The 17,286-nt window shown below is 40.0% G+C and overlaps 1 protein-coding gene across 6 annotated transcripts in view; it reads right to left on the reverse strand.

Moving 5' to 3' along the window:
* Positions 1 to 17,286, reverse strand: part of CNTN6 (contactin 6) — a 193,842-nt gene that overhangs the window by 121,788 nt on the left and 54,768 nt on the right. For all 6 annotated transcript variants that reach the window (XR_014522923.1, XR_014522924.1, XM_083491366.1 and 3 more), the window contains exon 3: positions 2,257 to 2,383. Coding sequence is in view for 4 of the 6 variants with exons in the window: in XM_083491366.1 (XP_083347492.1) it covers positions 2,257 to 2,383 (127 nt within the window). In the remaining 2 variants the exon portion in view is untranslated. The remainder of the gene's footprint in view (positions 1 to 2,256; positions 2,384 to 17,286) is intronic.

Consider the following 17,286-nt stretch of genomic DNA (forward strand, 5'->3'; position numbering starts at 1 on the left):
TTTATGCTTATAGTTTGTCTTCTGTTTTGTTTTCATTCTAGTCAGCCCTTTTATTCTGTAGTTTGTTGTACAATGCGGGATTTAATGATTCATTTTTACTTATTCTCTCTGTGCTCACTTCAGTGCCATATTTTTTTGTAGTAAGGTCGTTAAGCATTATGGGTTTTTGAAATGAAGTTGCAAAAAAAATATTACTGCAGTCAATAGGCTTTTCTTAAATGTATAGTATCACCACAGAAAACAAACTTTCATCCTCACTCTGCAAAAACATAGTGGGATGGAACTTCCCAATACAACACTTTCTGTGTATTCTGAGGGATTCTACTGCATGCATGTAAACCTAGTAGGATTAAGAGGTTTTGGCTTTCCCCTCCAAAGTTTAAAATTATGGTGTCAGGGATTGGTGATGGTCAGACCCAATGGCTGCACTGCTCAACTCCTGTACCAGTTGGAAATGAGCACAGCTGAGTTGGAGGTGGAATCAGGTACTGATGAGTGAAGCTGATGGATACCTAAGCTTCTTCAGCATATAGTGAGGCAAACAGGCTGAGAGAAAAAGTCAGCAGCAGCAGCAGTGATTATTCCAGAAGGAGGCTTCATCTTTCTCTTTGCCTCAATTTCACCAGCAATGGCAGAGGGCCTTCTCAGTAGTCATGCCCACCCTGTGGAACTCCCTCCCATCAGAAGTCAAGGAAATAAACAACCAGCTGATCTTTAGAAGACATCTGAAGGCCCTGTATAGGAAGTTCTTAATGTTTGATGGTTTAATTGGTTGGAATTATCGACTGGGGGAACCGATTCAGATAGGCAGGAATATAAAATATAAAATATAAAATATAAAATATAAAATATAAAATATAAAATATAAAATATAAAATATAAAATATAAAATATAAAATATAAAATATAAAATATAAAATATAATATAAAATATAAAATATAAAATATAAAATATAAAATATAAAATATAAAATAATGGCAGCCTGTGAGGCAGTAGGGAGGGATTGAATAGTTGGGCAAAGCTTGGAGTGAGGAAACCACATCGCTTTGATAAAGTGCTTTGAGGTGGTGGGGCAACTTAACTTAGTTAATATTCCCTGACTTTTGGCAGGGGTCCTAATAGTTAGAAAAGTTCCAGGCTTCCTTCCTAAGGGAATAAGGCATTCACCAGCTTTCCTCTGGAGTAAAGACAGCAGATTTGGGACTCTGAAGGAACCCTGTAGGGCTGGTGCCACTGCTGCCCTGCTCCCCCAATCAATGCCCAGCCCAAACTAAGTGCCAGGCAGGATTCAGGCAGTGCTCTAGGAACACAGAGTTCTGAAGTTGAAAGGAACAGGAGGTGGTACAGCCTTGTCGTCAGCAGCAAACCCCAGCCTTTTCTGGTAATCTCCTACTGTGACACACTTGGGCAGGCTCAGATCTACCTGGGTCTTTTGCAGTGGAGTGTTGGGAGTCAGGAAAAGCAATGCCACATCCTTGAGCCCAGCAGGTGGGGCAGAGGCTCTGCAGGTTCATCTTGTGGCAGTTCATCTGGACCTGGGTCTGCATTCTCTTCTGCTTCAGACTCCTGGTCCCTGAAACCTCCTACATTTCCTTTTGGAATTGTTTTCTAACTAGGTTGTGGGTTTGGGCCGGGGAATTGGCACTTGATTTTAAAAAGATAGTCCAAACCTTTCCCTCCATTTTTTCCATGAAGGTGTGTCCCCCCCCCCCCGCTGCATTGCTGGAAGAAAAAAACCCCTGAAGCCACATCCCATGTATTTCACATCTTGACTTATTTGACTCATAGCCAATTATACCTGTACTTAAGTTTTAAAGTAAGTTTTTGTTATTTTGTGGAACACCAAAATGGAATTTAAAATAACTTTTGAAAATTTAGCTTAATGTTGTAAATGGGCCTTGTCATTATCACTTCACTACAGTTAAACGAACATATCAAATTATGCTTTTCTAGAGAGAGAGAAATGAAGCTAGAGTAAGAGATGAGAGAGAAGGAATGGGGATGATGCATAGAGAGTTTTTGCATGCAGAATTTATGACAGGAATTCCTTGTTCCCATCACAAATGCCTATTGTGATTAAAACTAAGAGGTTCAACCTTCTTTCTTTTTGTCTGTCACCACATCAATGTTCATTTCTTACATTTTTGCTGCTGAGTCTTCATTTGAAAAATTGTAGAGTGGAGTGATATTCCATTAACCTCTTCTCAAAGCCATTCAAAATGGTAACAGTTGCAAAACCAAAGCAAAAACCTTACCTGTAGATTGGCAAAGGATGTCCTTTAGCTGTACAGTTCAAAATTACTTCTGGATCTTCAGAACTCACTGAGTAAATGACATCAAATGGCTCTTGAATAAAAATAGGTCCATGCGAAGTTTCTTCATCTGTGAGATGAAAAAACAATTGAAAATAAATATTCTTTTTCCAGTTAAAGCCTAACTAAATGTGGATTCTGTGTTACACCCTTGAGTTCCATTGGCCACCTTTTACCAAGGAAATACTTTCTGCAGAAAGTCTCCCCCATTGTTTTTGATGCATACATTGGGGTGGTACAAAAAGAAATAACTCTTCAACAGCATACAAGCAATTGCCTCATTTTATTATCAGAACAGCTCTGTGAGATGTTAGGTTGAAAGATCAAGTACAAGTTGTTTTATGACAGTCAATGACCAATAACCCCCCCCCCAAGCTTCTAAATTCAATGACTGCACTTTTCTGGTTGAAAGACTAGCTTCAAAACCATGGATTTGGTGAGGTGCACAGCTGAGAAAGCATTTGAATTTTCCCACACTCTGTTCCCTAGACCAGGGGTAGGAAAGCTTAAGCCGGTATGCTTGGGGCAGAATGGGAATACATTTACATCTCCTATATGGATAGTATGAGAAATCTGTGCCCCCTGCCCCCAGCTGCCTTCAGCCCCAGCATGGCCAATGGTTGGCAAGATTGTCCAACATAATCTGGAGAGCCAGTGTGCCCAATCCCTGCTGTATGGAAAGGTTCTCTTTACAGCTGAGCAGAAGTCCAGGCAGGCAAGCAAGCAAGCAGTGTAAGTCTGAACACGATTCAAATATCCAACATTCATGTGCCCTTAATACCACATCACCTCCCTGCTTTCATAACCAAGGTTTTATAAATATATGGCACTCAATGCCCTTTATTTCAAAATCTTACATGGGGAAATTGCCTCCAGCCTATCCTAGATAGTCTGCCGGCAATTTCCTCTTCCCACACAGCAGCAAACATTTCATGTCTGATTGATAATAACACCTCATTTCTTGAAGATTTGTGGGGCTTATTTACATAATGAAGGTGAGGAAAGGCCCTTGTTTGTATCCCTGCTTCGTACAGATGGCTCTTACCTCCACCTTGCCCGTATCTTGCTCAAGCAGAAAGATCCTTGAGCAAGTCCTGGAAAGCAAGGCAAGGGGCTTGCTCTGTCAAAATGAAATTGATAGAACCAGCCAATCAGGCAATTATGCCAGCGTAGATTGTCATGACCTTAAAATCCCATGTTAGCAAGCATCCAATTTTGTTTCCTGCATGCATATTTTGAATTCTGTAATCCACACTATAATTTAAAATGTTCAAAAACCAAGCAACCTGTTGTTGGTTTTTCCCTGGGTTTTTTCACAAATCCTTTGTCAAATTTCATGGAATTTGCAACTTAACTCTCTCTAGATTTACTTTAAAGTACAACTTACTAATTACATAGGACTTACTCCTCCAGTCTGACCATAGGCACATAGCTGTAGATCTGAAAGGGGCTTTGGAAGCCATGGCGTTCCACCCTTGCTCAATGAATAATCCACAGAGCAGGTTGCAGCATCCCTGAGATATACCAATCCAGCCTCTCCTTAAATACCACTAGCGAAGGAAAGCCTACCACATACTGAGGCAGTCAGTTCCACTGCTGAAATGCTTCTCCTAAAGCTTAGTCAAAATCTAATTCCTTGCAATTGTGTTTATTGTATGCTTATTCAGGAATAAATTCAATTGGGTCTTTATAATTTGTAAACAGGTGAGCACAGAGTTCCTCATCTCTCAAAGATTTTTTTCCTACCATACTAAGAACCACATTCTGCACCCCCAGTTTGCTCCATGGGAAGACTTGCAGCAGTAACTAGGACTTGCCACTTAATCTGTCCGCCTTTGGCTTCTCCCAGTTTCTCATTTTCCCCCCTTCCTTAAGTTCAGTTCTCCACATTTCTGTATCACTTTGCAAAGTGTTTTTTTTTTAAAAAAAGTATGCATGAAAATGAATCAGCCTTTTTGTGTCATTTTCTCCTTATACACTTTTTGTATGCAAGTTTGCCTAAAATACACATTTTTGCAAAACACATTTCACCTAATATTTATATTTTCTCTAATATATGCCATTTCCCACTAATATATTCATTTTACACACACTTTGGCCCAGTATTTGCATTTTGCACATATTACTTGGCTAGTGAACAACACTGCAAAATTTGGAGGAGTGTGAATTTCAAAAGATGCCCGTGTTTCAGTTCACATATTATTTTGGAAATTGTAAATTAGGTAAATTCATCTTGATATGTGAACTGTTATTGCTCTGCAAAAATGGGGAAGGAAGAGAGAGTGAGTCCTCTGCTTTCACCACCACATTACAGAAAGCAGGTGTTGAAACACCTGTGGTTCATAATTTTGAAACAGGTACGGGATGAGGAAATTAATGGGTATGACCAAAGGAGTAATCCTAAGTATGGGAGGAGGGCTTAAGTTATGCCAATGTAAAGGACACCAGATCCAAACTCCATGGAGGAGCAGGGCTACTTTGGGCTGAGCTGGTCTAAGTCTGGCAGAGGGCTTCAATGTTGGTTGAGCCCACAGACCTGCTCCATCCTAATGGCATTGTGCCTTAGTCCCCCCCCCCCACTGTACTTAACAAGCTCATTATTGGAGGCCTGAGTGCTCCATTTCCAAATACGGTGGCAATTCTTTTCGTTTTTTAACATTACTTATATCAAATGAAGACTTATATCAGTGAAAGATCGTTCAACGCACTTAAAAAAGCTAAAAATTACTTATGTTCTACCATATATCCAGAGCATTTAATGAGTTCAGAAATTTTAGTGACTAAAAGTTCCGCATTGGAGGATGTAGATTATGAAAAGTTAATTTACCTTTTTATTTTATTTTTTGCAATGGAAGTGTCAAAGAAAATATGTGTGAATTTTATGAATGTTTTATGAAAATCTTTGAATTTTCATTCCTTTTGTTCCTTCAAAGAGAGTTTACTTTCAGTTGGAGGTGTTTTCATTTTTACTTCTACATACACATAAATCATTAATTAGAAATGAAAAAGTACATTTTAATAATATAATAGTTAAAAAATATAACCCATGTTAATAGCGAACTCATTCTTATGCATTTAGTTCGGTCATATTTTCAGACAGTCACATTTATGTAGGTGAATGATTATGCCCCTCCTCAAGGGCCCTACAAGCCATAAAGTTGCCAATGTTGTCTTTTTTATACTACATTTCTTATCCTTGTTAAATTTAGCAATCATTTTGTGTACTTAAGCCCATGTGTATAAATCTTGCTACTACAGAACAGAATACTTTTGAAACTCATTTATCTAGTGGCCCTCTGTAGCAACTGATTATTTAACAACGTCCACAATCCATAGAGCTACTGCATTATCTTCTTAAAGAAGAAGCCAGTTAAGAACAAATACTTCATTAACTATTGAAGTATTGAACTGGAGAGAGGGAGCAGGGACCACAATAACTTACTATCTTAGACCTGGATCTGCCTTGCTGTGAGCTACCTCATCTATGTGCCTCTTCAAGCAGGAAGTGGGTAACTCTGTCACTGTGTGTGAGACCAGCTCGATGGTCCAGCAATTACTTCAAATGTATCCAAGGGCAACAGAAGTTTTCTTAGGTGTCTTCAACAGGGTTGCCTTTCCCAAACTGGACAAGAGACATAATGCCATGTGACAAACTACTTTGGATTCTCTGCCCCATAGTTTTAAAAGTGGTTTGTCGTGTAGTATAAGAAACTAACATTTAAGAAGCATAATGCTAATGCACTAGTGGGTGTACAAACACAGAAGTGCCTCTTTCAGAGCAGGCATAGGCAAACTCCAGCTGTTTTGGGACTACAACTTCCACCATCCCTAGCTAACAGGACCAGTGGTCAGGGATGGTGGGAGTTGTAGTCCCAAAACATCTGGATGGCCGAGTTTGCCTATGCCTGTTTTAGAGCTTCCTTCCAAAGCACAGGGGTCTGTGGGTCAATTGGGCCTGGCAATGTTGGCCAATGCTCCCCCTTCCATGCATTTGGTGGATTTATTTTTTATTTACTTGATATAATTTATGCCTCACCTCATGGTAAGAAACATCAAGGCGGTTTATAAAAAGATAACACTATAAAACCAGGGGAAATTACAATTCATTAAAACATACAAGAAGTTTAATGTTAAAGCAAATTAAAATTCACATCATGTGTGGGGTGTAGCTCAATAGTAGAGTATCTGCTCTGCCAGCAAAAAGTCCCAGGTTTGACCCTGAGCATCTTTAGGTAGGGCTGAGAACGTCACCTGCCTGAAGCCATAGAAAGACCCTGTCAGTCAGTGTAGACAATACTAAGCTAGATGGAACAGCGGTGGACTTTCGTGTCTCTTGGTTTGACCTGGGGCTTACACTAATATTGGAAACTAGAAGGTGGGATGATGCCTGGCAATCATATTTTCCCTCATTATCTCAGAGGATATTGGAAGGATTCTGACTAGGCACATGAGAGGAAGGTCTAAATCCAGAAGGGCAATAATTGCTGCAGGCCAAGTGTGGGGAGATTATGAAGAGAATATCAAAACGTATATACGTTTGTTATACTCATAAAATAAAGAAAAACCTATCTAAGGAAAAAACGCGCTGCCACCATGTAGTGTGTCAGATCAGTAACAGGCTGAGATAAACTAGTCGTGGCTGTAAAGATAAAGCATTAAACTTGTCTGAACTGGATGGCATGTTGTAAGTGACATAACAGGCCATAAAATGTAGTAAATCATATATATATTTAAAATGCTGTCTATTTCCATAAAGTCTCTTTCAGCCCACCAGACTATCGTTAACCGGAATGAGAACCCCCAAGCATTTTCTGATTTATCTTTAACTAAACTAACTAAACACAGACTACTACAATAATTCAATCCTGTAACAAAACAGCCCTAGTCTGCTCCCTGCCTTCTTCCTTTAAAGTAGCAGTACACCCCCCCCAATTTTGTGTGTGTGTGTGTTTCAGCAAAGTAGACAGGCCACATGCATCACCAAAAATAAAAATGAATATACTAATTTATATGTATAGGTGCATATTTAGAAATAATTGCTATAATTTAATACTATAGTTGATAGAAAACACTATAGAATGGAACACTCAACCATACCTCCTGCCTGTAATAATACAGTGAACTATACTGCCTCCTTCTGGCAAATCGTGCAGCCAAGCTGGTGCCAAATGTATTGCTCTGCTTTCCTTTGGACTACATCAGCGTGGCTAAGACGGGGGTATTGTCATCTGGGCAACCCAAGACTTCTCATACACACTGGCCAGGCTTGTACCCTGAGGAGGTCACAGCCACAGCAGGCGCTGTGATTCTCCAGCGGTTTGACTTCATGCCTAGATGCACCCTCCATTGTCTCTCGAGACAGACGGATGCCAACAACAACAATATTGGGACAAAGGGGTGCACGACCTGTTCCCTAAGCTGTGGATTCACACCCTCCCCCTTTTCCTTTTGGAAAATTGCTTTTTTAATTTGTGAAATAAGAGACAATGACAACCTCCATTTAAAGAATGGCAAGTTGCTTTAAGAGCAGGCACAGCTTAAGTACAGGACCTCTTAAAAGTTCGGTGAATAAGGCAGAGCAAGTACCCAACAAAAGCCTCATCATTTGGAAAAGCCTTCAAGAGTCTTCTCATTCAAGACTTTCCCTGATGATTTTTCATTATCACAATCACCCAATAATTACTTAACTGGTCCTGGAAATACAGCAACAGCCTGTATAGTACACTCAGACACATACACACACACAACAGCTGCCAGCACAGCTTCCATAATGTTCCTGGACTTTTAATGGACAAATTTGGAAACCTGATGGACGTCAAACAGTGTAGAAAATATAGGAGCATATGGACAAAAGAGGACATCTGCCCATTCTTCAACAGTGGTAGACTCCAAATTAGCAGTAGCTTAAACTATCGTAATTACACTTCAGACAAACCATGTTTCCTTGTCATCAAAGAAGAGTTTCTTCTCTTAGGGTATAATATAGAATGGGTATAATATAGAATGGATTCCGCAAATGAAACATTTATTTTAAAGAACACGTTGGGTTTTGTTTTTTTTTAAGAAGAAAGCAAAGAAAAGCAAAACACCTGCGTGGAAACTAGAGCTAAGCTGAAAGACTCCCTCCCGCCGAGTCCCACCTCTCTCTTTGACAAGCCAGAAAAAGAACTTTCTCTGAGCATTCTCACTGTTGTTTTTTTAAGAAGCAGCTGTCATTTCCCCTACACAGTGCCCTGGAGTGATGCCAGGTCTGGGACATTGTGGAGGATGCGAAACAGTTACCAGGCTGCCAACACTGTCGGTGCTACTGCTGGTTAGAGTGGCAGCGGGGAGGAACCTCAGGAAAAAAGAAAGAAGCTGTGCAATTGCCACCGCAAAGGGTAGGTCTCACCCCTGAGAAACTGAAAAAGCTTCTCCCCCTTTCCTGCAAGAAGACAAATCTGCCCTCAGATAGGGTAGAGAATTTGTTTGTTATATGAAACCGTCTTAAACCAATATAAAGATTAACAGAGTGAGACTAGCATATGGAAAATCGCATTTTGTTTCATAATCATAAATTGTCAGAGGATTTAATTATGTTTATATTCCCTTTTTGTTTTTTGTTTTTTTGTTTTTTTGCATAGGCTGCAAATTTTTCTTTTGTATGCAGTTGTGGGAATCAGTTCCAGTTCATTTTGGTTTTCTGCTCCGTTGCTATTATTGGCGCCTACGATACAGCAAAAGCAAACGTATGCAGTACTAAATATACTCATATTCAGGCATTCATATAAACATGACTAACTGGTATGAATATGTATGTTGTACACTCATTCGGCAATGGCCAAGCTGGGCTCAGACAACAGTGGGTCCCTATGGGTCAGGTTGGATGGGGAATGAGGCAGGCATTAGGAGGAAAACCCACAAAAAGCCTGAGACTTACCTCACTGATGGCTGCATCTTCCCAGGAGAAGGTTGGCAACCATCAATGTGCAACTTTCCCGCTTGCCTGATACCCTACCCTGCACTGATCCTGTGGAGCAGAGGGATTGATCATCTGGGGTGCATGTTTAAATAGGCTTTACCCTAATTAAACATTGCTCCCACTTCCTGAACTAACTGGAACTGGATCTGAGGTGGAACGGGTGGCCCCTGGATTAGGCAAATTTAGGGTAAACAGCAGGGGCATGAAATTTCTGGCAAGCCAGATGTTGTGGGACTCCAATTAGTCCCAAGGTAATGTGGTCAATGATCAAGGATGATGGGAGTGTTTATTAACTGCACATTTATAAACCATTTTTGCAGTCAAAAGTTACCAAAGTGGTATACAATACAATGAATTAATAGAGAAAGCATTACAAGCTTGGTACGCATGTCACCGTGAGCTCCTTGGAGGAAAAGTGGTGTAAAAATCAAAATAAAACATACATTTTGAAAATAGTTTAAATATAACTTAGAATAATCCTTTTATCATCTGTTAGCTCCCTGGTACAAACAGGAGCTATTGCAGAGGTGCAAAGTGTAATCATAATTATATGGGGAATATCAGGAAACAATACAATTTTTCAAAACGTAGCCTTAATGAATGGCATCTTTGCAGTTCAGGCAAGCTAGTCCCTATAATGTGGTTTGCTGATTGAGGGAAGATACAGAACACCAAGAATAGCTTTCTAACATGTTCCATAATGATACACTTTGTAAAAACATAGCAGAAATGGAAGCTTTTACAGCTGCCCACAATGACCTACAGGTTACGTAAATAAATACCTGATACACTCTCAATAATTGTTTCTGTTCCCTCCCCCCCCAACAATGTTATCTTTTGAACTTTTGCCCGTATTATGAATAAAAATAGAAAATGATCTGTTCAATTGATTGTGTTGTATTTTTTAACAGTCGCCATATAGTAAACATTTACTAATAAAATCTAATAAAGGGAGAAAATGCTGCTTGAACATTTTTTTTTATTAAGTGAGTGTAAAGATGACAATATAGCTTTGCAGTGAAATTTCAAGAGCTCATTCTCCTCCATCTCCTTCCCCAGTAGTGGAAGATTACCAAACAAACTAGGTGCTGTGCTGAAAATTTCTCTCACTATCCCACCCCCTGCCCCAGCCAGTCACCCCTCCACCGATTAATGGGAAAAGAAATAGCATTAAGAATGTTAAAGGAGAAGAGAAAATGTTGGTGAAATTCTCATCAGCAGAGTATTTGCTGACCTTACCTTACCTTTGAGTTGCCCAAGAACTGTTTGTGTCAAGTCTTTCATTCTACAAATCATCTTACCAGCAGTCTGTACTTGGTTGCTTTCCTAGGGGCTTGCCCTTCAATTAAAGCCCATGGGAAGCCTGTGGGTTTTTTTCAGATCAGGAAATGCACACCCACCCCATTCCTGGCACCTTGAGTTGATATGGTACATTTATGAAAGTATATTGGTTAATGTCTATGAATTCTATCTCTCATATAACCCATCTAAGTGAATCCTGTCCCTGTTTAGCCAGAAATGTGCACTAATACTAACTCTTGGAGAAAAATGCACAGGACTGCAGCCTAAAACTTACATTTGAATTTCACAAAAGTGTTTGATATTCATGTCCAGGAAGATATCAATTTTGCACATCCTCAAGGAAAAGGTGTCATAGATTAGAATCTGGTGATGCAGTGCTGCAGAATTCCACCAGAGGGCTGGAGCCTCTCTCTGATTGGCTACCCAGGTAGAGATGGCAGTTTGGGAGGGAGAATAAAAGGAGCAGTTTCTGAGAGAGGGTTCAGATAGATGGTTTTGAGAGAAGAGAAAGAGTTAGAGAGTTGGTTCTAAATTGTCCACGCTGAGGAGAATATCTACAACTAGAGAAAGGAGTCTCTGAACTTAGAAAGACAGTATGCAGTGCCTCGTCAGAGTGCCTTGAAAACAAGAGTTAACTGGAGGGCTGGGTTTGAGCCAGGAGACTGTGAAGATGCAGCCGACTTGGGTCTCATTTCAGTCAAGAGGGCGTGCTCTTCTAGAAAGAAAAGAATCCCAAACCAGAAGATCTCCTGGGTCTGTTATACTGCTAGGGGTACCTCACTTCCTAGTGTTTGCCTCCTCTTTCTCCTGAGTAGGCTAAGGAAGGAGAAGTCAAGCTCTTAATTGGCTAATGTGTCCCTCGCGCCTGAAAGCTTTGTTACCTCTGGAACTGTGTATACATAACTCAGGAGGACACTTCATGCATCTGATGGAGTGGAATTCATGAAAGCTCATGCCACAATAAATGTGTTAGCCTTTAAGGAGTCACAAGGGTCTTTGTGCTTTCTGCTGCAGCTAAGTGCAGATTGGCACCACATACCGGTAGTTAAAACATACCCAGCGCACATTTAAAGCATATAACATCCCCCAAAGAATCCTGGCAACTGCAGTTTCCATTTCACAGAGTTGCAATCCTCAACACTCTTAACAAACTACAGTTCCCAGGATTCTTTGCAGGGGCCAGGTTGTGGTTTCAGTGTGCCTTGGATGTGTTTTAAATGTATGGTATGGATGTGCCCTAACACTAGCACTGCTCTGGAAATTATTTAATATGTGGCTGCAAGTAAGTTTTGACTATCCGTTCAGCAGACAAGCATGCATGCAAACTGTACATATGGAGCAAAGATGAAATAATACAGGATTTGTTATTATTATTATTTTAAAATCTTGTAAGACCACATATAAGAAAGCCCAAAATGATATTTCTAGCTACAATGAAATTCCATGATATCGCTACATTGACTGCACAGTCCTTTACTACTATTGTGCAAGATGCATGAAAGATAAAGTCTTTTCTTTTGTGCAGGTGATTTGTTTTATGTCATGAACTTGGCCATGTCCTTCAGACACCAAAGTATTGCTGAAGCAGACATCTAATTACAGAGACAAATCTTCACCAGCAAGTTAGGGGGATGTGTCTTTATGATGTATAGTAATCCTGACATGAATTCTTCTCAATGGAATGTCATTAGTTTTGTGTTCCCAGTCAAGACAAATAAATAATAATGAACCCTTTTTTCCAATCTACTGCACAAGCATTTTGTTCCCTGCAATCCGACTTATAAGGGAGACCTAGATTTTGTGGCAGATACTGTGTGCTGCATTGTACTGTCGTAATATTCATCTGCCACTATTGCCAAACTAACTGAAGGTTTAATTCAATAATTTACACTGCAGAAAGACATAATAGCTATAACATTTAATACCCTGTCAGTTAAATAAATCCCACACTTTATACTTCAGTTACTTTTACAGAGTAAAAGACAATTGGGTTTAGTAATATGAGAGGGAGGATAATTTAGCATCCCCTCCCCACCCAATAGAGTGCATCTATTTTTGATTAAGGTTGTCAGAATATCCTCTAGCTAAGGCTAAACAAAAAACAAAAAACCCCTCCATGGTCCTGGCATGTAACCCATTATTTCAACTTCTTCTAGTCAATGAATAAGAAAGGAGCCATAAAAATGGAAAGCAAAAACATGGGATGCTGTCCATCTTAAAAACATTGTGTGTAGCCTATGATCACAGACGTAGTTGCCATCAATGACTACTTGGCTGGCAGGTGAGAAGTGAAAGCAAAGCTCCTTGAGGGAACTGGAAATGTTGAGGGAACTGGAAATGTGAAGAATTAGAGCTACATGCAAGAAGAAACATTGGGCTGCTGCCAACAATTGGATGCTTCTGTCATACTGTCTCCTTCTCATCCATGACAAGTAGTAAATAATATTCTGGCCTAGTTCATAAATATGGCAGCATCCCCAATTACAGCCCCAGTTTGCACACCATGGTAAACCACAGTTCGTAGTTTACCTCAAATGCTCAGACAGCATCCTCTTCTCTCCAGCCCATGGGGAAAGCAAACACCAATCCCTGGTTTAGTGCTAATCCAAAGCAGGGACTGAGGATTGTTTCATTCCAAACAAAGCTACTAAACCAAGAACAGCTTTACATTATTGTTGTTTGGAGTGACATAAACCACAGTCCCTGGTTCAGGGATCATGGTGTTTTGCTTCTTCTTACACAAACAGGGTGGAGCAGGATCCACCTGCACATTCAGAGTATTTATCCAACAAAGTCATCTTGTTGGTGCAATGACTTCCACCTGCACAATGAGTTCTCCTTGCTCTGCATGACCCTGTTCTGGAGAGTTGGGGAAATCCCCAGACCAGATTTTGAGAGTGTGCAGAGAGCAAACAGGAAGTCCTATTGCGCAGGTGGAAATCCTTGTGCTAAAGGAATGAATTCAAATGAAATATGGAATTGTTTTTTTGTTGTTAATTGCCAGTGTTTCTAAAATGGTCCCATCAGTAGAATAGTGATGACATAAGGCTTGTCACTGGGCCAGTTCACTAACCAAAGTCAGCACTGGCATGGAGTTTTCAGTGATTCTAGTGTTTGTATGAGTTCAATATAACAACCAGCTTTTGAAATCTTGAATAAGCCCTCCATTTGGAGGCAATTAATTTTGCAGCCCAGAGTACCGTTCAAGAAAGAAATCATCAGAATGCACAAAGATACATTAAAGATTTTTCAGACAGTAAGTCGTTGATTGCTTGTAGATAATTGACAACTGGATGTGGAAAACTTGAAAAGTAAATCATTTCAAGCAATTAGGGCAATGTAAAACCAAGCAATATTAAAGGCAAGGCTGCATTTTTTTACATCTATAATTGGGGGGAAAATGCAAGTGATATTAATTTTAGAAATAGTACAAGACCCTTAAGATTAATAGTTAGAGTGTTCTATGAATATTTATCTGAGCAATGGGATGCTTCATATGATCCCATTGATACAAGATAAAGATTGATTACTCATTGAAAAATAATTGAACCAAAGCAATTCAAATCTTACGTGTCAAAAGGAGGAAAGGAACAGAGCAGAAAGGCGCCCACATTGCAAACTACTCTAGTAATTTGAATGCTTTGCCAAATATGCCAAAGCATAATTGTGTACTTTTTCATATAATACATAATTAATATATGGGATTTATTGCCACACAGTATACTAATAGCCATTAGTTTACTTTGGAGAAAGGCCTAAGGCTTATCTATGGGTCATAGATCTGAAGCAATAAGCTGAGTCTTTTGCTGACCGTTATCTTACTAGAATCACAGAATTGTAGAGTTGCAAGGGACGACAAGGGTCATCCAGTCCAACCCCCTGCAATTCAGGAATCTTTTGCCCCAAATGGGACTTGAACCCATGAACCTGAGATTAAGAGTTTCGTGCTCTACCAACTGAGCTTACCCACCACCCTCACATATGGAAAGACCTGTGACCTCCCCAAGGCAAATCTGCCACTCCCGCAGTGGGATAAGGTGAAGCAAAGTCTCCATTAATCATCTATTCATGTTCAAAGCCAATCTTCGTCTGAGTATCAAATTCTAGGGACAGATATCGGGGAACGAGTCACAAGACCAAGACGCACACAATCGGCACCATAAAGACAGCAGAAAACCTAGTTCAAGAAGAATTACCGTATTTTTTGCTCTATAAGACTCACTTTTTCCCTCCTAAAAAGTAAGGGGAAATGTGTGTGTGTTTTATGGAGCGAATGCAGGCTGCGCAGCTATCCCAGAAGCCAGAACAGCAAGAGGGATTGCTGCTTTCACTGCACAGCGATCCCTCTTGCTGTTCTGGCTTCTGAGATTCAGAATTTTTTTTTTCTTGTTTTCCTCCTCCAAAAACTAGGTGCGTCTTGTGGTCTGGTGCCATTTTATAGAGCGAAAAATACAGTAACTTCCTGTGGTCCCATTTCTTCTCTTTAAAGAAGGTGACATCAAGGAGTGTTCCTGACTCCAGTGTTACCCAGCACATAGTTAAACTATGGAACTTGCTCCTACAGGAGGCAGTGATGGCCACCAACTTGAATAGCTTTTAAAAGAGGGTTAGACAAATTCGTGGAGGATAAGGCCATTAACAGCTGTGAGCCATAATAGCTATGTTCTGCCTCTATGCTTGGAGGCAGTAATGCTCCTGAATATTAGATACTGGAAACTGCAGGAAGGGAGACTGCTCTAGTGCTCATGTCCTGCTCGCAGGTTTCCCACAGGCTTCTGGTTGGCCACTGTGAAAACGGGATGTTGAATTAGATGGACCATTGTTAGTCAGGGAGATAATGACTTGCATTTAGAAAATATACCCTCTAGGACAGCTCTCATAGAAGACACCCTCTAAGCTCAAGGAGCACTAGTTTCATCTGCAGTGAGTGGCACAATTCCCATTTATTTTCTGAGAGCTACATGGCACATCATCATAGCTGGAGTCCATCAATGAGCTGTAAAATTGTGTAGAGAAAAATTCAAATGTTGTATTCAAACTGCTTTCAAAAGTCAACTACCCATGTGTCGCTCTGATGCTCCTTATTAAGATGGTTGTGTTGAAACAGCATTTTGGTTCATTTCATTTGACTTGTTACATGACATGATGACTTGAACCATGGCCATCCTAAAAACTAGAATGTGTGTGTGTTCATATATCTCTATATCTATCTGGCCCTGGGTTTAGAAGCACCTTAAAATGCAGACCAATACTTCATAAATAATAGAGCTAATAATAGAGCTTATTAGACAATAAGAAATCTACTACATTTGGAAACTGAATATTGTTATATATATATGCATTACTGCTAATTATACAGCAAAGGCCAAAATACAAAGTTGATAAATCATTACACAAAGAAAAATTAAAAATCTAAAACGCTACTTTGCTTAACATATTACTTTGCTTTTATATGTTTCACCATAGACAACAAAGCTTTATTTCTAAGATAATTAAAAAATATAATATTAATGATCACAAATATAATTGTTTCTCACAAACTATTAGTAGATAAAAAGCAACTTGAGAAAACCATAGATTTGTATGGTATTTCATTTTAGTCTGAGTGAAACAGAATGAATATCCTTTTATCAGGCACTGTATTAAAACCTTAAATTTCAACTGAAGCTTTTATTCAGCTAGGTATATTGCATTTGCTCCAGTAAGTATGTAGGCTGGACTCTTTACAAATTTTAACTGGTTTATAGAGCTGAATTCCTTCAACAAAGTCTATGGTGTGTGTGTGTGTGTAGCAATTAGCAAAAAACAAAAAGTGGGAAGGGAGAAGTATACAGTGTAATCCAGCAAAAAATAGGCTTCCCTTTGTGTATTGCCCTCAGGATGCTGCAAGGGGAAAAACCACAACCTTTTACCTGCCTCATCCCAACAACCTGTGGTTCACATGGTGCTTCTGTTTTCTGATCACACACTTGAAAAGGTAATCCTCTGTGTGACAGGGAACACAAGCATATACACATGGACACACAGTCAGACAGACAGACAGACAGACAGACAGACTGACATGAACACCTCTGGCAATACGTGCCTGCTCAACCCTTTGTCAAAAGTAAGCCTCTCAGGTGCGTATAGGGTTGCTACATACGGTAAGTCCTTCACATCAGAGTCTTTATACATATCTGAGCAACACATCCAATTATGTCTCCCCATTCGGGCAATGACTTCTGCCTGCACAAGGGGATTCCTTTTCACTATCTTCTCCCCAATTGCCCATTGTGCCACCTCCAAGCAGCTCTGGAGGCTTGTGGGTTCCCAAATAACAGATTGTAGCATCCAGAATGAGGAAAGGGAGAGGGAGTCTCATTGCAGAAGCAGAGGTTTTAGTGTTAACAGGACGTCTTTGTTCGCTAAAACCCATGGATTACCAAGCAAGGTATGCATGCTGAAAGGTGGCTGGGGAGACAGAAAAATGTGCTAAAGCTTCAGCGTTGATCCAGGATAAATTTCACAGATGGAAAAATAAGGTGTAGGATTCTTCTTCTACCTCTTTCTCGTCTTCGTGTAGTTGTACCAGTACTAGGACCAGAAAGTGGGTGAGAATCTGCCTTCTTCAGCATATGGGAAGGATTAGGCTTTCCTCAACCACAGGATAAAACTAAAGGAACAGCCCTCAGTTGGCCTGATAAGTTCAGGAAGTAACTTGGTTTGGCATG

The sequence above is a fragment of the Podarcis liolepis genome (assembly GCF_965112155.1).
Source record: "Podarcis liolepis genome assembly, chromosome: 2".
Lineage (NCBI taxonomy): Eukaryota > Metazoa > Chordata > Lepidosauria > Squamata > Lacertidae > Podarcis > Podarcis liolepis.